Source organism: Eptatretus burgeri, chromosome 2, assembly GCF_056783735.1.
Source record: "Eptatretus burgeri isolate ZD-2024b chromosome 2, Ebu_testis_v1, whole genome shotgun sequence".
Lineage (NCBI taxonomy): Eukaryota > Metazoa > Chordata > Myxini > Myxiniformes > Myxinidae > Eptatretus > Eptatretus burgeri.
In genome coordinates this window covers 30086801-30110286 of record NC_140962.1, presented here as the reverse complement: position 1 = coordinate 30110286, position 23486 = coordinate 30086801, and the positions used below count along the sequence as shown (strand labels likewise).

The 23486-nt window shown below is 42.2% G+C and overlaps 2 protein-coding genes and 2 pseudogenes across 2 annotated transcripts in view; all 4 read left to right on the top strand.

Annotated features, from left to right (window-relative positions):
• Positions 1–5673: 5673 nt before the first annotated feature.
• Positions 5674–6699, top strand: LOC147031713 (uncharacterized; the record flags this gene model as incomplete). The annotated part of the gene is made up of 1 exon (XM_085849905.1): positions 5674–6699. A coding segment is annotated over one exon (1026 nt), but the record flags the coding sequence as incomplete, so codon positions are not given.
• A 270-nt stretch (positions 6700–6969) lies between these two features.
• On the top strand, positions 6970–8037 carry LOC147031712 (uncharacterized; annotated as a pseudogene).
• A 6-nt stretch (positions 8038–8043) lies between these two features.
• Positions 8044–9243, top strand: LOC147031711 (uncharacterized; annotated as a pseudogene).
• Positions 9244–17190: 7947 nt separating this feature from the next.
• LOC147031710 (keratin, type II cytoskeletal cochleal-like) overlaps positions 17191–23486 on the top strand; it is a 32897-nt gene continuing 26601 nt past the window's right edge. Inside the window, exons 1-3 of the mRNA XM_085849870.1 lie at positions 17191–17733; positions 18554–18759; positions 19717–19777. Of these exons, the coding sequence (XP_085705996.1) occupies positions 17191–17733; positions 18554–18759; positions 19717–19777 (810 nt within the window). The remainder of the gene's footprint in view (positions 17734–18553; positions 18760–19716; positions 19778–23486) is intronic.

The following is a 23486-nucleotide window of genomic DNA, read 5'->3' as shown; positions in this document are numbered from 1 at the left end:
TATCCTTGATTTTTGCATCTATTGGTAAATTTGAATTGTGTGTGTGTGTGTGTGTGTGTGTGTGTGTGTGCGTGTGTGTGTGTGTGTGTGTGTGTGTGTGTGTGTGTGTGTGTGTGTGTGTGTGTGTGTGTGTGTGTGTGTGTGTGTGTGTGTGTGTGTGTGTGTGTGTGTGTGTGTGTGTGTGTGTGTGTGGTCATTGTTTTTTTATCTCCTTATGCATGTCATCTGACACCAGTGTATTTGCTGATTATTCAGATGGGAAATTTGCAGGTTTTGCTGTATGGATGTTATTGCCACCCATGGTAGAGTTATTCCATTTAGAGAGAGAAATTTCAGGAAACTTGGAGAGTGTACCGCGTCCTTTGGAGGGTTGTGAATTTTTGTGCCAAATTTGAGAGTAAAATCTCTGCTAATGCAGTCAATTTCGAGTTCAACACTGTTTGGGAACAACTCGATGAACATACTGAAGGAGTTGGAAGGTAAAAATTACAAGCAGATGAATGTAGCTGTTACTTTACATTTTGGTTGAGAATTACACTGAATTTATTTGTTTGACTTCAGCATGGTTGAAAATACATACATAATTAAAACCATCAGGAGATAGATAAAGCCAGGCTCGACACCAGGGACTCTTCAAAATTACGCAATGCTTTGGGGGAGGGGTGAGGAAGTGTTTGTCCAAACGTTAGAGAGTGTTACAGGGGTGTGTGGAAGGCGATAACTGCCTTGACATAATGCAATCTACCAATGACAATCTCAAGAAAGGGCATAACACACAACACAAATGGCATCAATATCCAAAAAACAATTCCAATTGATGAAGTATGTGTTGCTCCATCTGTCACTCTCCCCAAAACTTATGAGAGGTTATTTGAGACTCCACCAACTGACATCAAGAAGTACATTTTGGAGTAGGAGGAAAGGACCTGAACCATTTTGGGAAGGGATCTCTCTTGATGTTGAGCAACGTAGAGATGCTCAAGTGTATCCACACAACCTTGATCTGTCATACATGCTCATGAAATCCATGAGTTTCAAATGAACTTCTGCCAGGATGGACTGGCTTCAATGTCGTGCTGAACAAGAAAGTGCCACCAAATCTACAATATGGCACTTTCAAAATGACGTAATCGACCCCAAAATGTTTGGTGCACATGAACAGAAACCCCAGGGAGTTGAAGAGATTGGGGCAAAATAAAATGTGTAATGTATTCCGGATAAGGAGTGTTACTTGAAATGGCTCACCAAACTTCTGAAAGATATTTGTAAAAGTACCTAAGAGAAAGGGATGTGCCTCTGCACAGCAAAGGACTTGGAGAAATTTCTCAGTTCACCGAACAATCAGCTGCTCCTAGTACAAACTCCCGACCATGTGGATCGGTGTAAAGCCTGAGTGGAGGGACGCGTGTTACACAAAGCCGCCTACAGATCGCTTCCAGTGAATGGACTGTGTTTTTACATTAGGTTCTTCTGAATTACTATTAATCATGCGGTGGGGGGGGGGGGGAGATGGGTGTGGGAGCATTCCAGGAGCTTTGATGGCTGTAATAAATATATTGTTTGTTTGGCTACAAGATTAATTATAATTCTTGATTTTTGCATCTATTGGTAAAAGTTGAAACGTATGTGTATGCGTCATTGTTAGTTATCTCCATATGTGGGTTTCAGAAGCTGGAATGGAGCCCTCCTGGGTCTCAAAGTATCCACCTTCGTGTGTGTGTGTATATATTTGTGTGTGTGCATGTGTATATGTGTGTGTATATGTGCGTATGTGAGCGTGTAAGTTGCTGCTGTTGGCTGCTATCTCCTAAATCTCCACACATGGGTGGGTTTCAGGAGATGGAACAGAGACCTACTAGTTTCACGTGTGTGTGTGTGTGTGTGTGTGTGTGTGTGTGTGTGTGTGTGTGTGTGTGTGTGTGTGTGTGTGTGTGTGTGTGTGTGTGTGTGTGTGTGTGTGTGTGTGTGTGGCCCTGTGTGTGTGTGTGTGTGTGTGTGTGTGTGTGTGTGTGTGTGTGTGTGTGTGTGTGTGTGTGTGTGTGTGTGTGTGTGTGTGTGTGTGTGTACACAACAAATACTCCAAAACACAACAGATTTCATGGGAAAATGAAGCATTTGTCAAACAAATTATTGTTTGTCTTGGGGAATTTCATGTCACCCTTGCGAGGTTGGCATCCATTGGGGATAGATTTAGAGATGCTAGATTGGCAAACATCATGTTGGAGTCAAGCATTGCATCTCAATGTTCAATAAATGGTGTCATGAGTGGCCACGACTACAACCACAGCATCAGAGCGCACAAGTGTGTAATGGAGGCAATGGAGCATTTGCGATGGTCATCCTGCCTGAGCACCCCATTTGATGAAGAACAGGAACAGGCATGAGAAATCCCACTCAAACCCCATAAGTCTTTCCCACAACCAGCATATTGAAATCTGACCAGTTCCTTGGCATAGCTGACTCATACAAGATGTTCATCTTTGATCAAACAGCAAAATAACTGAAGTTTGCAATGTGGTAAACTTATCTCGAGATGTTCGAGTTTCCACTTCTCTTCTTGCGTGCAACTCGAGAGGGTAATTGGAAATGGCACCTGTCTGCAACTTGAAGCTTCTTGCATAGGTTCTTTGTATACAATCATACCACTTATACCAGATATCTTCATGCACATCCGCTGGAAATGGACAACTGTCAACTCAGCATGCTTCTGTTCGCCGAGCCTTTGTCCAAAGAGAGTTTGTAGTTCAACATTATTGACCATGGACTGTCCCAAGTCGTGTGCGACCAGACCATTGAGAAAACTTGCAACAGGGATACCAAGACAAAGGGTGGCATGATTGGCTTCATGACAAATAAAGGACATGTTTTTCGGTGGATCTTGTCACAACATGAAAGGAGTGCTATCAGCAAAGAGTGTGACAACATGGCTGTAAAATATGACAGAACCCGATGAAGAAACTTCGAAACACACTTCGCATGATGAAGGATGAGAAGGATGTGTGTGCAGTGACATAAACTGTCAAATCAATGGTCAACCCTTTTGAAGAGTGTAACAATCACCTCCTGCACATTGCATCTGGCATCATAGCCTCGTCTGAGCTAACAAGGGACTACTTGGAGGCTTCTGAGAAGGGAGATGCAGCTGTTGTGTCCTATTGTAAGAATCGTTTGCAAGGTGAAGAAGATATGTTTGCAGTCCTCAATAAACAGAAGACGAAAACATTCATATCGATGAACAAGTCATCCAAATCAAAAGCGAAAGCGAATGGAAGCCATTCCTCGTGGAAGCATTTGGATCATCGATGGAATGGCAATCCTTCAGGAACTACGACAAAAGAAGATCCCTGCCATGTTTGGATTGCTTGCTGATTACCTGCTCAAGCAGCTGCTGGACATGGAGAAAAGTGTTGTCAGTAACGTTGTGCATTTCCTCGTGGATACATTTCGGCAGCTCAGCGTAAAGAGTGGGGAGAGGGGGCCAAGAGCAGTTGCTGGAAGCCAGCTCACGAAGATATACAGTCTGCTGAGGATCACAAAGTGCCATGGCAATGGAAGAAATTCCTGTCCTGCAATGACATTCAAATGGCACTGATACTTTAAAAAAAATTAAAAGATATGGAGTCATCATTCTGCACATATTCTGACGGATGTTTGTGTTGTGATGACACATGATGGCGAGTGTCACCCACTTTGTGATGTTGAAATGGCCATGGAGGTAAAAGCCTTCAACATAATTACACCTGGAGTATAAATGAAGGATTTTTTTTTTGTCGGATTAATTCTAAAGCTATGCATTGTGCACGTTTGTTGTTTTTTTTTATAAATTGTATTATACATTTTTAGTTTACATGGAACATAGTTCAGGTGAGGTATTGGCATTGTGCAGTGTCTGACCGTCTGTCATTCCGTCTGTATGTCAACACTCGGAGTTTTTTTTCGAATCTACACACCTGATTTTGATAAAACTTGACCACAACCTCCATTACCCGTGATATACTAAAGTTTGTTCAGTGCATTAAAAAAAATAGGGGCAATACCACTGGCCATTCACCTGGTAGTGGTTTGGATAAGAAAACCAGGGAACCACTAGTAGGTGTGGATGACCCACAAAATATGTAATGGAAAAGAAAGTAAATACCTATGGATTGTTTTTTATGCACTGAGCAAGTTTTGGTACATCACAGGTGATGAAGGCTGTGGTCAAATTTCGTCGAAATTGTGTGTGGAGTTTCGGAGAAGAAACCGAATACATATTGTGTGGGACAACTAAGGAAGTCTAAAATCAGGGTCTAAGGAGGTCTACCAATGGTCTACTGGGCGGCAAAGTTGGTCCAGGTTTGACCCCCCCCCCCCTCCCAAAATTTGTATTTACTTTCTTCTCTGAAATTACACTCATGATTTCAATGAAACTTGACCACAACCTTCATCACCCATGATGCTAAAACTAATAATTCTATTTTCACCAAACTTCATAGAACTCCTGAGGACCAAGACCTCCTGATGCCTCGCAAATCACATGAAAAAAATTGCATATGAAGAAGGTCAATTTAAAGGTCAAAGGTCATTACGATTCCGGGATCACAACTTTAACTCCTCCAAAAGTATTCACCCGATTTAGATGTGACTTTGTCGGAATCATCTCCGCATGATGCTTTCACAAGTTTGTACAAACCATCGGTGAATTTACATATATTTTGTGGGTCATCCACACATATTTTGTGGTCTTTCCCACAACTAAGAAGACGTACATTTGGAGTAGGAGGTCATCCATTGGTCAAATGGTCATCCATTTACATATTTTGTTGGTCATTTTGTGGGAATCCATAGGTTCCTTGGTTCGACCGAGTGAGCCCAGGGGCATTGCCCCTATTTTATTACTTTAATACTCTGCAGACACGAGGCAGACATGACGATGAATATTCGGGCCAATAATAGAATCCAGAGTTGACATCATATATTGCTCAAAAGAAAGTTGGACAGCTATTCTATGATTGTTTGTAAGCCTGGTGTTGGCTTAACGGTTCATGTGGCCGGTTTAAATTCTTAGTGTTCTTGAGTTTGAGTCCAGTTGAAGTAATGCCAGATGGGTTCACTCAGTCTGTCATCCTTCGTGGGTTAACAAAATGAGTACCAGCTTATTCGTAACAGGGGCACTGCATCAGTGGCACAGCTGCGTTTGCAGAAAATGATGCAACCAGCAGCCACAGGGTGCATACAAAGCAACACCAACATTGTGGAAAAGCAGGAACGCTGGAACATTATTTAACGAACTCGTAAACTAAAAAACAAGTGTGTAAGTTGGACCGTGACCGACGTCTGTACCCAGTTTGGTCATGATCGCTGAAACGGTGTGGCTGCTACAGGGTAAACAAACACACAAACAAACAGACAGACAAACACACACAGAATGACACACACACACACAACCGACCAACATAATCTGAAAGTGTTGTTTATACAGGACAAAGGTCAACATTAACTGTTCATCATAAACGGTACGAATTACATCTTTAGGGCGTGTATTACTGACTCATCGTCTGGAGTGCTTATAAACACTTTGTGTATCACCAAATTACAAGGCGTTGCTTCAGATCATTTGTCTGGTTGTCCTTGAAATGAGCATGTGACCCACCAGCTATAAATGACCCACGTCTAGATGAACGTTAAACGAACATAAACCGGCCAACCACGCCGTATAACCTTACAACCACGCCGTATAACCTTACAACCACGCCGTATAACCTTACAACCATGCCGTATGACCTTACAACCACGCCGCATAACCTTACAACCACACCGCATAACGTTACAACCACGCCGTATAACCTTACAACCATGCCGCATAACCTTACAACCACGCCGCATAACCTTACAACCACGCCGTATAACCTTACAACCATGCCGTATAACCTTACAACCATGCCGCATAACCTTACAACCACGCCGCATAACCTTACAACCATGCCGTATAACCTTACAACCACGCCGCATAACCTTACAACCACACCGCATAACGTTACAACCACGCCGTATAACCTTACAACCACGCCGTTTAACCTTCCAACCATGCCGTATAACCTTACAACCACGCAGTATAACCTTACAACCACGCCGCATAACCTTAAAACCACGCCGTATAACCTTACAACCATGCCATATAACCTTACAACCACGCCGCATAACCTTACAACCACGCCGTATAACCTTACAACCATGCCGTTTAACCTTACAACCATGCCGTATAACCTTACAACCATGCCGTATAACCTTACAACCACGCCGAATAACCTTACAACCACGCGGTATAACCTTACAACCACGCCGTATAACCTTACAACCACGCCGCATAACCTTACAACCACACCGCATAACGTTACAACCACGCCGCATAACCTTACAACCATGCCGCATAACCTTACAACCACGTCGCATAACCTTACAACCACTCCGTATGACCTTACAACCATGCCGCATAACCTTACAACCACACCGCATAACGTTACAACCACGCCGTATAACCTTACAACCATGCCGCATAACCTTACAACCACGCCGCATAACCTTACAACCACGCCGTATAACCTTACAACCACGCCGTATAACCTTACAACCACGCCGCATAACCTTACAACCACGCCGTTTAACCTTACAACCATGCCGTATAACCTTACAACCACGCAGTATAACCTTACAACCACGCCGCATAACCTTAAAACCACGCCGTATAACCTTACAACCACGCCATATAACCTTACAACCACGCCGCATAACCTTACAACCATGCCGTATAACCTTACAACCACGCAGTATAACCTTACAACCACGCCGCATAACCTTAAAACCACGCCGTATAACCTTACAACCACGCCATATAACCTTACAACCACGCCGCATAACCTTACAACCACGCCATATAACCTTACAACCACGCCGCATAACCTTACAACCACGCCGTATAACCTTACAACCATGCCGTTTAACCTTACAACCATGCCGTATAACCTTACAACCATGCCGTATAACCTTACAACCACGCAGTATAACCTTACAACCACGCCGCATAACCTTAAAACCACGCCGTATAACCTTACAACCACGCCATATAACCTTACAACCATGCCGCATAACCTTACAACCACGCCATATAACCTTACAACCATGCCGTTTAACCTTACAACCATGCCGTATAACCTTACAACCATGCCGTATAACCTTACAACCACGCCGAATAACCTTACAACCATGCCGTATAACCTTACAACCACGTCGTATAACCTTACAACCACGCCGCATAACCTTACAACCACACCGCATAACGTTACAACCACGCCGCATAACCTTACAACCATTCCGCATAACCTTACAACCACGCCGCATAACCTTACAACCACGCCGTATAACCTTACAACCACGCCGCATAACCTTACAACCATGCCGCATAACCTTACAACCACGCCGTATAACCTCAAAACCACGCCGTATAACCTTACAACCACGCCACATAACCTTACAACCACTCCGCATAACCTTACAACCACGCCGTATAACCTTACAACCACGCCGCATAACCTTAAAACCATGCCGTATAACCTTACAATCACGCCGTATAACCTTACAATCACGCCGTATAACCTTACAACCACTCCGCATAACCTTACAACCACGCCGTATAACCTTACAACCATGCCGTATAACCTTAAAACCACGCCGTATAACCTTACAACCACGTCGTATAACCTTACAACCACTCCGTATAACCTTACAACCACGCCGTATAACCTTACAACCACGCCGTATAACCTTAAAACCACGTCGTATAACCTTACAACCACGCCGTATAACCTTACAACCACGCCGTATAACCTTTAAACCACGCCGTATAACATTACAACCACGCCGTATAACCTTACAACCATGCCGTATAACCTTACAACCACGCCGTATAACCTTACAACCACGCCGTATAACCTTAAAACCACGTCGTATAACCTTACAACCATGCCGTATAACCTTACAACCACGCCGTATAACCTTTAAACCACGCCGTATAACATTACAACCACGCCGTATAACCTTACAACCATGCCGTATAACCTTACAACCATGCCGTATAACCTTAAAACCACGCTGTATAACCTTACAACCATGCTGTATAACCTTACAACCATGCCGTATAACCTTACAACCATGCCGTATAACCTTACAACCATGCCGCATAACCTTACAACCACGCCGCATAACCTTACAACCACGCCGTATAACCTTACAACCACGCCGTATAACCTTACAACCACACCGCATAACCTCACAACCACGCCGTATAACCTCACAACCACGCCGTATAACCTTACAACCACGCCACATAACCTTACAACCACTCCGCATAACCTTACAACCACGCCGTATAACCTTACAACCACGCCGCATAACCTTAAAACCATGCCGTATAACCTTACAATCACGCCGTATAACCTTACAACCACGCCGTATAACCTTACAACCACGCCGTATAACCTTACAACCACGCCGTATAACCTTACAACCATGCCGTATAACCTTAAAACCACGCCGTATAACCTTACAACCACGTCGTATAACCTTACAACCACGCCGTATAACCTTACAACCACGCCGTATAACCTTACAACCACGCCGTATAACCTTAAAACCACGTCGTATAACCTTACAACCATGCCGTATAACCTTACAACCACGCCGTATAACCTTTAAACCACGCCGTATAACATTACAACCACGCCGTATAACCTTACAACCATGCCGTATAACCTTACAACCACGCCGTATAACCTTACAACCACGCCGTATAACCTTAAAACCACGTCGTATAACCTTACAACCATGCCGTATAACCTTACAACCACGCCGTATAACCTTTAAACCACGCCGTATAACATTACAACCACGCCGTATAACCTTACAACCATGCCGTATAACCTTACAACCATGCCGTATAACCTTAAAACCACGCTGTATAACCTTACAACCATGCTGTATAACCTTACAACCACGCCGTATAACCTTACAACCATGCCGTATAACCTTACAACCACGCCGCATAACCTTACAACCTTACACCCACTTGCCTGCACAAATTTTACTTATAAATACAGGTATCGAGGCTTTTGGAAGGGCCATTTGAACATTATGCAAAATGTCACGTCGAAGGAATGCACCGAGTCGTGTGAAAGCGAGGAGAATCTCTCGCCACAAGAGCATAATTAAAATGAGCATTGTGACATCACAGTGAGAGTGAGAGTGAGAGTGAGAGTGAGAGAGAGCAGCCTGGAGAGTCTTGCATCTCATTTTGTCCTTGGGAATAAGCCTAACTAATTAGGCCAACGGCCTAACACTTGTTTTGTATATTTAAAACGCACATTACGAACACTTGGGTTGAAGTAACTGGGACAGCCGGCTTATTTTTCTCTCCAGCCGATGGGGTATTTTATATATCTGAGCATGCACCGACAGCCTGCACATTGAGCAGTAAATACTGGAAAAGTACCTGAGATAAATGGCTATGCCTCTGCACAATGAAACACTTGGAGAAGCCCCCGACGGATTGCTCCTGGCGAATGGACAGGTTATCTGGATTAGATCCTTCTGAACACCAGTGGAAAGTACATCGTGTGGCTTTTGAATGTACAGGGTTAGTTTAAAATGATGATATTTACGATTAATCATGTTGGGGTGGAAGGGGGGAGGGGTTGGAGTGGGAGATGTGAGTTCTGGTATAAATATATTGCACACCGCCACTTCCAAATCCCATATCCAGGCGATGCATGACGTCATCGCCGGGTGCTGAAAGAAGGCAGTCCTCGTTTATCACTCCGTTTGTTAATTGCCGGAATCCTTCGGATTTCGCCAATTATGTTGGTCGGTTGTATGTGTGTCATTCTCTGTCTGGGTGTCTGTCTGTCTGTCTGTTTGTGTGTTTGTTTACCCTGTGGCAGCCACACCGTTTCAGCGATCCTGACCAAACTGGGTACAGACGTCGGCCATGGTCCAACTTAGACACTTGTCATTTTTGGTGAATCCAGGTCAAAGGTCAAAGTCAAGGTCACCGAAAAACTGAAATTCTTATTTTCGCAATGACGTCCGCTAAAATGGTCGTATCGACTTCAAACCAAATCAAAAATGTGCATCTTCTAATACTGCATCCAACCATATGTCTCATTGGGGTGTCACAACAACACCCTTATTAGCGGTCAGGGGTCGAATGTCAGGGGGGGTCAGGTCAAAAATTACAAATTGCGATAAAAACGCCATTTCAAGTCCGATTGACTTCCAAGTTATGATCGTGACCAAAGTAAGTGCTATAACTCATTAAACAGTAGCACTATCGACTTACAAGAACCAAATTGATTTCCAGGTTTTTGTTTTTTTCAGAGATCATGGAGATATGACAAAGTTATTCCGGCAATTCCTTGCTCAACGAACAATTTCATTTGTTACTTACGAAATCTAAAGATCTAAAGAAATCTAAAGATTTCGTAAGTATATTGATCAGTTCCGTTTCTGTTTGTTTGTTTGTTTGTTTGTTTGTTTGTGTGTTTGTTTGTTTGTTTGTTTGTAGGCACGATAACTCGAGAACGGAAGAAGTTACCAATGTCAAATTACATCACGTGATCAGGACGGTGATGGCTCGCGCTTATTAGATTTTGGTCAAAATCGGTCAAAGGTCAAGGTCACAGTGAGGTCAAACATTCGATTTTTGATGGTTTGGTACAGAATCATCGTAGAAACTTCTGGTTTGCGTCGCTACCTTCTCGAGAGACAGCTTTTATGAGACAAGGTCAGAGGTCAAGTTGACGATTTCGTAAGTACTAGTCTATGACTGCTTGTTTGTTTGTTTGTCCGGGCGATATCGCAGCCAACCTTTGAGCGAGGAAGCTGAAATTTGGGGGCGAAAGTGAAGATGTGCTTTGGAAAAACGGTGTTTTATATTTTCGAATTAATCCATTAATTGATTGATTGTTTAATTATTATCGATTTATTTACTATTTACTTATTTTATTTCACATCCTGTCAATATATCAGGCACATTTTGATGGAGGAAGCTGACATTGGGACATGACAGTGACCGAGTGATCTGGCTAGAAAGAGCATTTTTGTATTCTTGATTAATCAATTAATCGATTAATTCTTTTCTCTCTTGCTTTCCGGACGATATCTCAGCCATTCTTTGAGCAAAGAAGCTGAAATTTGGGGACAAAAGTGAAGATGTACTTTGGCAAAAAATGGATTTTGTAGTTTTTTGATGAATCAAATAATTGATTAATTATTTAATTTTATCGAATTATTAATTACTTATTTATTTTATTTCTCATCTTGGCAATATCTCAGGCACCTTTTGAGCAAGGAAGCTGACATTGGGACATGACAGTGACCAAGTAATTTGGCTATAAAGGGTATTTTTGATTTATTGATTAATCAATTAATCGATTAATTATTCATTTTTCGATTCAACACTTCATTTTCAAAGTTTCAGATTCAGATGAAACAGTGGTGGTTTTGGTGTGCTATTCAGCAATTGTATTGAGAAATTAATTATTTTATGATTATTATTTACTTATTTTAATTACGCAATTAATCAATCCATTATTGTACACCGCTCCCTCCAAATTCTGACTCCGTGTGCTGCAACGTGACAATGCCTGGCACCTCAGGCGCCCCCCGAGGATTTGTTATTTATTTATTTGGCATGGGGGCAGTGTACTTTGAATGTACCACTACTTCTTTGAAAATTATTCGTGATATAAGAAGATCCAAGGGTCTAAGCTGTTTCATCTGTCTGAAGGGTATAAGGGGTCTAAAATGGTGTTGAGGTCAAAGGGGTCTAAAGGGTCTTAGGGGGTCTTTTAGGTCTTCGGAATCTTTGGGGACTTTTGGGTCTTCGAGGTCTTCAGGGTCTTTGGTGTCTTCAGGGTCTTTTGGGGTATTTAGTGACTTTTGGGTCTTCAGGGTCTTCGGGGTGTTTTGGCATCTTCGGTGCCTTTTGGGACTTCAAGGTCTTTTGGGTCCTCAGGGTCCTTTTGGGTATTTTGGGTCTTTAGGGTCTCTTTGGGTCTTTGGGGTGTTTTGGGTTTTCAGGGTCCTTTGGGACTTCTGGGTCCTTGGGATCTTTTGGGTCCTCAGGGACTTTTGGGTTATCTGGGTCCTCTGGGTCTTTTTGGGCCTCATGGTCTATTGCGTCTTTAGGGGTCTTAAGGGTTTTGGGGAATTAACATTCAAACAGGACGTGATTAATCGGCATATAGTCGCTTCCTGGACTGGCTCACGGCTTCACCGCATCACTTTAAGCCCGCATCACCGAGCGCCCGTGCTCGTATGACTCCGCAAGCGTGTGCGTGGGACGAACACCAATATGTGTCGGATATTGATGTTGAAAAGGAACATGCCACTTTTACTCCGCACACTCATATCCCGCCCAACATGGCATCGAGTCGCCTTTATTGGCCTCTGTACGTATTCCGTGCAGCGTGAGGGTCGTGCTGGCTGTGTTTCCTGTGTTGTGAAAAACACTATTCGTGCAGCCTCTTAAGATATATTCATTCGTATGCCTTTTAATGCAACCGGCAATCTTCCCCAGATCATCGGAAGCTCGAGTCGATAATCCCACACTGCTAAGTGCACTATATGACTCGCTGCACACATTGGGTTTAGGGCTCGCCCGGGAACGAGGGCTCTGCGCTGCCAATGCTCACGCGTCATCGGCAGCAGCGCCGCACGTGCTAGCCTCCATGAGGGCCCACGTCACAGTGAAGGCGCACGTGGCTCAGATTCAAATCAGGAATAATCAGACAAAAAGAAGAGTAGGGACGAAATGAAGAAAAAATGATGTAAGCAAACCTCGCTATGAGATCATCGCAACGCATGCCCTTGTTGTCCCGCAAGACAAAAGGAAGAGACTATCTACACGTATAATAATGGAATAACTGTCTTGGGACCACTATCTGTTGAATGCATGCGGTTCCAAGAACCGCAACTATATATATATATATATATATATATATATATATATATATATATATATATATATATATATATATATATATATATATATATATATATACATATATATATACATACATATATATATATATATATATATATATATATATATATATATACATACATATATATATATATATACATACATATATATATATATATATATATATATATATATACATACATATATATATACATACATATATATATATATATATATATATATATATATATATATATATATATATATATATATATATATATATATATATATATATATATATATATAGTGCGGAGAACAAGTATTTGATACACTGCCAATTTTGCAGGTTTTCCCATTTACAAAGCACGTAGAGGTCTGTAATTTTTTATCATCGGTACACTTCAACTGTGAAAGATGGAATCTAAAACAAAAATCCTGAAAATCACATTGTATGATTTTTAAATAATTAATTTGCATTTTATTGCATGAAATAAGTATTTGATCACCTACCAACCAGTAAGAATTCCGGCTCTCACAGACCTGTTAGTTTTGTCTTAAAGAAGCCCTCCCATTCTCCACTCATTACCTGTATTAACTGCACCTGTTTGAACTCATTATCAGCATAAAAGACAGCTGTCCACACTCAATCAACCAGACTCCAACCTCTCCACAATGGGCAAGACCAGAGAGCTGTCTAAGGACATTAGGGACAAAATTGTCGACTTGCACAAGGCTGGGATGGGCTACAGGACAATAGGCAAGCAGCTTGGTGAGAAGGCAACAACTGTTGGCGCAATTATTAGAAAATGGAAGAAGTTCAAGATAACAGTCAATCTCCCTCGGTCTGGGGCTCCATGCAAGATCTCACCTCGTGGAGCCTCAACGATCATGAGAAAGGTGAGGGAACAGTCCAGAACTACACGGCAGGACCTGGTCAATGACCTGAAGAGAGCTGGGACCACAGTATCAAAGAAAACCATAAGTAACACACTACGCCGTCATGGATTAAAATCCTGCAGCGCACGGAAGGTCCCTTTGCTCAAGCCAGCGCATGTCCAGGCCCGTCTGAAGTTTGCCAATGACCATCTGGATGATCCAGAGGAGGAATGGGATAAGGTCATGTGGTCTGATGAGACCAAAATAGAGCTTTTTGGTTTAAACTCCACTCACCATGTTTGGAGGAAGAAGAAGGATGAGTACAACCCCAAGAACACCATCCCAACCGTGAAGCATGGAGGTGGAAACATCATTTTTTGGGGATGCTTTTCTGCAAAGGGGACAGGACGACTGCACCGTATTGAGGGGAGGATGGATGGGGCCATGTATCGCGAGATCTTGGCCAACAACCTCCTTCCCTCAACAAAAGCATTGAAGATGGGGCGTGGCTGGGTCTTCCAGCATGACAACGACCCGAAACACACAGCCAGGGCAACTAAGGAGTGGCTCCGTAAGAAGCATCTCAAGGTCCTGGAGTGGCCTTGCCAGTCTCCAGACCTGAACCCAATAGAAAATCTTTGGAGGGAGCTGAAAGTCTGTGTTGCCCAGCGACAGCCCCGAAACCTGAAGGATCTGGAGAAGATCTGTATGGAGGAGTGGGCCAAAATCCCTGCTGCAGTCTGTGCAAACCTGGTTAAGAACTACAGGAAACGTCTGATCTCTGTAATTGCAAACAAAGGTTTCTGTACCAAATATTAAGTTCTGTTTTTCTGATGTATCAAATACTTATTTCATGCAATAAAATGCAAATTAATTATTTAAAAATCATACAATTTATTTTCAGGATTTTTGTTTTAGATTCCGTCTTTCACAGTTGAAGTGTACCTATGATAAAAATTACAGACCTCTGCGTTCTTTGAAAGTGGGAAAACCTGCAAAATCGGCAGTGTATCAAATACTTGTTCTCCCCACTGTATATATATATATATATATATATATATATATATATATATATATATATATATATATATATATATATATATATATATATATATATATATATATATATATATATATATATATATATATATATATATACATATATATACATATACATATATATATATATATATATATATATATATATATATATATATATATGTATATGTGTGTGTGTGTGTACTAATAAATATCAGTGTGTGTCAATTTGTCAGTGTATCAGTGTGTCCTCTCCATAACTCCAAAATCATGAAACCAAGTAGCGTGAAACTTTGCATACATACTAAGAAAACTCCAACGAAGTGAATGACTGAAAGTTTGGTGTTTGCGTTAATTAAAACACCCCTTTTGAAGATAATTAACGGCCTTATTTAATTATACATTTTATCAGGCGCATCATCAGTCACCACTCCCTATGGGGCCTGAAGGCGTATCCTCGGTAACCCCGCTGGGGTCTGAAGCCGCCATGTTTTTGGCCTGCTCAACCATGCTTTGGCTTGGAACAGGGCAGAACGATTTCTTAACAATAAAGTTTTTTTTTCACTTTCCTCACTCATATTATCGAATGTGTGTTTTTATCAGAGCTACAAATCGCTGGGTACTTTGCAATGCTTATAAACGCCCGGAGACGGCAGCGTCCGTGGCTTTATTTCATTTTTGCACATGCGATAACCTCGAGAATCTCTTAAACTGAGAAGAATTACAAAATTTAATCTCCAGAATCGAACTTACAAGCAGTTCTGATTCCTAAAAAAAAAGTGTTCATTTGTACAATTTGGACATATTTGACATTTCGGGCATCTCCCGAGTCCAAGAGGTGGACGTTTAATATGACGGTTCGGCGATTGCTCATCACGTGCCAAGCGAGCCGTTTTTTATCAACCATTTTGTTGGAGTGCTTAAGCCACATGGCAAGTGCTCTACAATATTCGCACTGCCACTGAATACTGTATGTCGATTGACTCGAACAACATTCAGGGGCACTCGCGTGCGTTGTTGGCCACGTGTTGTTCTGCGGTGAAACAGGTGGTGGCTGGCTCGCTGAAAATGAGAAATTTTATTTTCCATGACGTTTCCCCTTTTTGTTCTTCCATTACCGGATCCGTCACTTAGGCATAGATAAATAATAAAAATGAAACGTTTCACTTTTAAAAGTTACAACAAATGTTTTGTGCATTGCGTGGTGAAGCCACTTGGCGCACAGTCTTCAAGTTTCAATTGAGATACCACGTTTCTGCACTGGAGGGAGGGAAGACAAAATAAATTATATGAGTACAATAAGAAAAAATATTTTCAGTTATGAAGTAAGAAATCACCACATCATGGTCCAGTTGCTGAGAGGGTGTGTAGCATGGGGATTCTCATGTGTGTACTATGTGTGAACGTCTTTATAGTTGTTGAGGAACTCTGGGAAGGGTTCAAAGCAGCATAGCGCTTACCTTGTGTAGGTCTTCTTGGGTTTCTTTATGCAGCTTCTTCGGCTAAAGGCGTGTGTGGAGGAGTCAATTATATATATACATAATGTATATATATATATATATATATTTATATATATACGGTGTGTGTGTGTGTGTGTGTGTGTATATATATATATATATATATATATATATATATATATATATATATATATATATATATATATATATATATATATATATATATATTTGTATGTATGTATGTATGTATGTGCCCATGTAAAACTTTGCTCGTTGGCATAATGGTTAGTGTGTCTGTGTCCTGGGTCTGGGAGGTCGGTGGTTCAAACCCCGGCCAAGTCATACCAATGCTACGTGCTGCTTCCTTGCTTGACATTCAGCATTTAAAAGGACAGAACACACACAAGCAACGGTGGGAAGGCAATGGCAAACACGCCAGAATAACCCTTGCCAAGGAACTGCTTCTGCAGCATCAACGCTCTGCAAAAGAGTATGGTACTGTACATCAAATCAAATGGCGAGACGTGTGTACTTGTATGAAGGGATGGCACACCTGTGAACATGGTACTGCCTCCAAGGCGGAATGTTCTCATGAATCCCACAAACAAACCGAGATATGAATATTAACCTAATTACATGCGTTGCCGTTATTTGAACGATTACTTTCCAATTTCAAAGCCAATTAAACATAATTATACTTGGAGTATAAATACCGGATTTTCTCCTGGATTAACACGAAAGTTATACTGTGTGTATGTTTGTTGTCTTTTTAACACTGTATTATTGTCCTGAATTTGAGACAAAATGTCGTTGAGAGGTTATCTGAATGTGTCCGATGGCTGTCCGTGTCCGACGTTTGCATGTTCTCGAGGAAAGAACAGCCAGACATATAGCTCTTCCCCGCCGAGCATGCAGCGACCTACATCCTCCAGCTCGCCCTCTGGAACCCTCTGCCCAAAGCCCTACTATCCTGCTCCCATAGGCGACTATAACGTCCCAGTTCTCAGTGACTGCTCCCCGTGTAGCCCCGTGAAATCCTGCAGCTCAGGACCTTGCTCGCCCACCAGCCGGCGTTGCACGTGCAGAATGTGTTGTTGTCCCAAGTGCGCGTGCAATGGACATAGTGACGACGCGATGATGAGCCCTCGGTCCACGCCGCACGTGTGTCATCGGAGGATCCAGATTGATCCCACCAATCCAGCTCCTATATGCATCCCTAAGCTGGAGGTGGATCCCATCCACCCAGCCCCTGGAATCAGGCTCGATCGTAGTGGAGAATTTTCTCGATCTCAGGAGAAGGACGCTCTCAAATGTCTGAATGACCGCTTCGCCAGTTTCATCGACAAGGTCCTCCAAAGGCTATACAAGGATATGCTATACCCACATATGTGTGTATATATATACATGCATATACTGCATTCGTTTTATTGTTAGCATTATAATTTAGCAGTCAGGCTCAAACTAGATCTTACTATATACAGTATGTATATATATATATATATATATATATATATATATATATATATATATATATATATATATATATATATATATATATATATATATATATATGTGTATATATATATATATATATATATAACATTATATATAATTATATATTATTTATAAAACATTATATATAATTATATATTATTTATAAAACATTATATATAATTATATATTATTTATAAAACATTATATATAATTATATATACATATATATGTGTATATATATATATATATATATATATATATATATAAATAACATTATATATAATTATATATTATTTATAAAACATTATATATAATTATATATACATATATATGTATAATATATGTATATATATATATATATATATATATATATATATATATATATATATATATATATATATATATATATATACATATCTATCTCTCTGGGATTAATGCTTAATTGAGAAAATTAAGATTGAAAAAAACGAAGATATTGGGGGTGTGGGATATGTGTGAGGCTAAAGAGTTTACAGGGGTTTGAGGAAAGGAATAATTAGGATGGGAGGGAGGAGAGCAGCTACAAAAAAATTCGCCAAATTTGATTGCGTATGTAATAAAGTGACATTGTCCTTAATATTGATCATTTTGGTGTTGCATTATTAAGATATCACGTTGGGATGGTATTGCACAGGTGCGTTACCTGGAGCACCAGAACAGGGTGCTGGAGACCCAGTGGCAGTGCTTGCAGAGAAGAAACGTCACGGCAGACGCAGACTGCATACTTGGAGCCTACACGAGCAAGTTGAAACAGGAACAAGAGGGAATCCTGGCAGAGCGGCCGCGGCTGCAGAGCGAGCTCAGTCAGACAGTCACTCTGGTTGATGAGTTAAAGAGCAAGTGGGTCATTTCTTCAATGTGCAGAGGGGGGCATAAATCACGAATGCCCTCTAAGAAAGGCTGGCAATTATGTTGGTATTTATGTGGGTATTTATGTGGGTATACAAGCTGGTTCAAAATGACGTGCAACTTTTGATTTAACTACAAAAAAAATTATGATTGGTCGATTTTGTATGTTTTTCTCTGATAATTCACAGTATTGGTTAAGTTTTTCTTTATTATTGCGAAAAAATGCTTCAACTGAAATGGCACTCAGGAGAGCACATACGCCAGGCCGAACAGTTTACGTTTTGTATCCCACTGATAGGCCTGATCTGGATCCGGACCTGAACCAAAACCAAATTGGCTTGTTCTCAGCTAACCAACTCATCTGCAAAGTTTGTCATAACTCGTCCACAACTTTTTGAAATATCACGCTACACTGTAAATCGTTTTCGGCCCCGTCTCTCAATGGTGAAGAATCACTTGTACAATTCAATAAATATATTATTATTATATCCAGATCCGGATTCGGATTTTCACCAAAATTAATTTCTTTGTCCTTCTCACACACTCAACGTGTTCAACCAAGTTTCATCCAAATCCGGCTTTAACTTTTTGTAATATCATGCTACATATAATTTTTGGCCCGATCTATTTATGGTGAAGAATCACTTTTAAAATTCTGGTATCTGGATCCGTAACCGGATCTTCACCAAAAATCTAATCAATTTGTCTTTGTCACACACTCAACCTGCGCACCAAATTTTATCCGAATCCGTCCATATCTTTTTGAGATATCCTGCACACAAACAAACAAACAAACAAGAAAGACGTGTGAGCAAGATACTTGTGAAATTTACTGTATAATTATACTGTATAATATCATTATTTACTGTATAATTCATAAGGAAATATTTTTTCTTCGCCTCATTCATCTTCGGATCTCTTTCCAATAGTTCAAACAATGTCTTCTAGGTATCAAAAGGAGAACGATCTTCGTATCGACTTGGAAAACGAATACATGCGCACAAAATCGGTGAGTACCTGTTCAAAAGCACATTCACGCCGGGGCATTGGAAAACAACAAAAAGAACAATCAGATTGCGGACCCTCACCAGAACTTGTTTTGTGTGGTGTACTTTGTGTGGCAAATAAATGGAAGGGTGTACTAAATGGAAGGATGTACTAAATGGAAGGGTGTACTAAATGGAAGGGTGTACTAAATGGAAGGATGTACTAAATGGAAGGGTGTACTCAATGGAAGGATGTATTAAATGGAAGGATGTACTAAATGGAAGGGTGTACTCAATGGAAGGATGTACTAAATGGAAGGGTGTACTAAATGGAAGGGTGTACTAAATGGAAGGATGTACTAAATGGAAGGGTGTACTCAATGGAAGGATGTATTAAATGGAAGGATGTACTAAATGGAAGGGTGTACTCAATGGAAGGATGTACTAAATGGAAGGGTGTACTAAATGGAAGGATGTACTAAATGGAAGGGTGTACTCAATGGAAGGATGTATTAAATGGAAGGGTGTACTAAATGGAAGGATGTACGAAATGGAAGGGTGTACTAAATGGAAGGATGTACTAAATGGAAGGGTGTACTAAATAGAAGGGTGTACTAAATGGAAGGATGTATTAAATGGAAGGGTGTACTAAATGGAAGGATGTATTAAATGGAAGGGTGTAGTAAATGGAAGGATGTATTAAATGGAAGGATGTACTAAATGGAAGGGTGACTAAATGGAAGGATGTATTAAATGGAAGGGTGTAGTAAATGGAAGGATGTATTAAATGGAAGGGTGTACTAAATGGAAGGATGTATTAAATGGAAGGGTGTAGTAAATGGAAGGATGTATTAAATGGAAGGATGTACTAAATGGAAGGGTGTACTAAATGGAAGGATGTACTAAATGGAAGGGTGTACTAAATGGAAGGATGTATTAAATGGAAGGGTATACTAAATGGAAGGGTGTACTAAATGGAAGGGTGTACTAAATGGAAAGATGTACTAAATGGAAGGGTATACTAAATGGAAGGATGTATTAAATGGAAGGGTGTACTAAATGGAAGGATGTACTAAATGGAAGGGTGTACTAAATGGAAGGATGTATTAAATGGAAGGGTATACTAAATGGAAAGATGTATTAAATGGAAGGGTATACTAAATGGAAGGATGTATTAAATGGAAGGGTGTACTAAATGGAAGGATGTATTAAATGGAAGGGTGTACTAAATGGAAGGATGTATTAAATGGAAGGATGTACTGTTCGTCAGGTCAGGTTCGATCTGTGACCTGCTACAGGTACCATGTAAACCTGTAATAACCTGTTCCATGGTCGGGTTGTCGGCGACTAAACCGTCTCCCCCACCAGGTTTTCTGGTGAGGAGGGTGTTTGGATATGGACACCCAGCAGGATTAAAAACAAAACCTGTCAAAGGGCGGAGGAGCTCCTTGTGAGCCAACGGCCATCCATATCTAGTGCCCAACTGTGTCTGCGGACATCCTCCTGCAGTTGGGTTGCTTCTTATTAGGAGGTTGGTGGCAGGATTTGCACTCCAGCCACCGTAAAACGCTTCATTCCGCAAAACGCAAAAACGCAAAAAAATCTGAAAACCCACTCCGTGGGAGTACCTCCTGTGCAGCTTCCCTTCGCAGGGCAGCTCACCGGATGATGGGATTGGGGCAAAGCCTTCGGGACCCCCAATCTTTGATAGGAGGGAAACCACGGGGTAACATCCCTGGGTCAGATTGCGGGAGAGTGTGTCGGAGTGGTGCTGAGGTGTCGTCCACCAGACGGCGGTCTCCTTGGGTTAACCTGAGGCGGTCCCTTCGGGTGGGTGCCTGGAATGTCCTATCCCTAAGAGAGGATGATCACCTGTCTCTGTTATCATCTGAGCTCAAGCGTTTGGACATCGGGATTGCAGCTCTCTCTGAGGTTCGGAGACCGGATTGCGGCGAGATAATGGTGGGTGGTTACACCTACTATTGGTCTGGTCGCTCTGATGGTTACCATACCCAAGGAGTTGCTGTAGCTGTGTCCAATAAGCTGACCCCAATGATAATTGAGGTAACACCGGTCAACGAGCGTATTATGAGATTAAGGATTCGTCACTCCTTAGGTGTCATTTCCCTGGTCTCTATTTATGCTCCGACTGAGGCGAGTGATCTCACCGTGAAGGACACATTCTACGCCACACTCGAGTCTGTGGTTGATCAGTGCCCCAGACGAGATACACTTCTAGTCTTGGTGGATTTCAATGCATCGACTGGAACTGATAGGGATGGTTATGAGGTGTGTGTTGGTCCCCATGGGTCAGGAACTATGAACCAGAATAGCACTAAGTTCCTTGACTTTGCAAGAAGTCATGGACTTAGGATGGCTGGTTCATGGTTTCAGCGCCCGCAAGCTCATCGCTGGACTTGGTATTCCAACGCTGGCGGTGTGGCAAAGGAGATTGACCATGTCCTCATTGACGGTCGTTGGAGGATGATCCAGAACTGCAGGGTCTACCGGAGTGCTCAGTTCCTCAATACTGACCACCGGCTCGTTGTAGCAACTCTAAAGCTGCACCTTAAATCCTGGAGAATGGTACCATCCCAGCCTAGGCTAGATGTTTCCAAGCTCAGGGATGAGAGAGTAGCTGAGGAGTTTGCGAACAAGCTGAGTGGACACTTGGGGGGTCTGGGTGCCTTGGGGGGTCCTGAAGAGTTGTGGAACACCTTCAAGACCACCGTCCTTGATGTTGCCGGTGGATGCCTTGGAGTTCACCGCAGAGCAAAGAAGAATTTTGTCTCTCGAGGGACACTGGATACCATTGACTAGAGTCGCAGGGCCAGGCTGAATGGCAGAGCTGAGCTGTTCAGGGAGCTGAGGCGTAAAACTGTACGTGCACTGAGGGTGGACAAGGAGGCCTATGTGCGAGGAATCTGTGAGGGGGTAGAGCATCACCTGTGGACAGGTGATTCTCGTCCCGCTTACAGGGGAATTCGCGCATTACGTTCATCCAAGCCCATCCCTCGGAGCACTGCAGTTCGAGCAGAGAGTGGTAGGCTCTTGACAGAGGAGTCTGAAGTGAAGGCCCGCTGGGCCGGTTACTTCGAGCGGTTGTACCAGGCTGATCCCCCAGCTGTCGAGTTGGACGTCAAGGGTGTTACAATCCCTGTTGCTGACCCTCGAATCAACTGTGGTCCACCATCGCTTGTGGAAACACGGGCTGCGGTGAACCAGTTGAAACGGGGCAAAGCTCCAGGGATCTGTGGCATCCATGCCGAACTTCTCAAGGCTGGTGGAAATGCTGCACTCGTGTCATTGCATGCTGTTTTGTGCTCTGCCTGGAACACAGGCATCATCCCAACTGACTGGAAGAGGGGCCTTGTTGTCCCTCTCTGGATTTGGAAGGGTGATCGCCAAGACTGCAACAACTACCGAGGGGTGACGCTGCTCTCAGTGCCGGGCAAGGTCTTTGCTCGGATAATTCTCGATAGGGTTCGCCACCATCTGCTTGAGCACCAGCGTCCAGAGCAGTCAGGCTTTACACCAAAGAGGTCAACGATTGACCGTATCCTTGCACTTTGTGTCCTCACCGAACGCAGACGAGAGTTTCGGCAGGGGCTGCTTGCAGCCTATGTTGATCTCTGTAAAGCGTTCGATTCAGTGAATCGGGATGTCCTCTGGAGGATTCTTGGTCTTCGTGGGGTGCCACCGAAACTGATCGATCTGATGTCTGAACTCTAC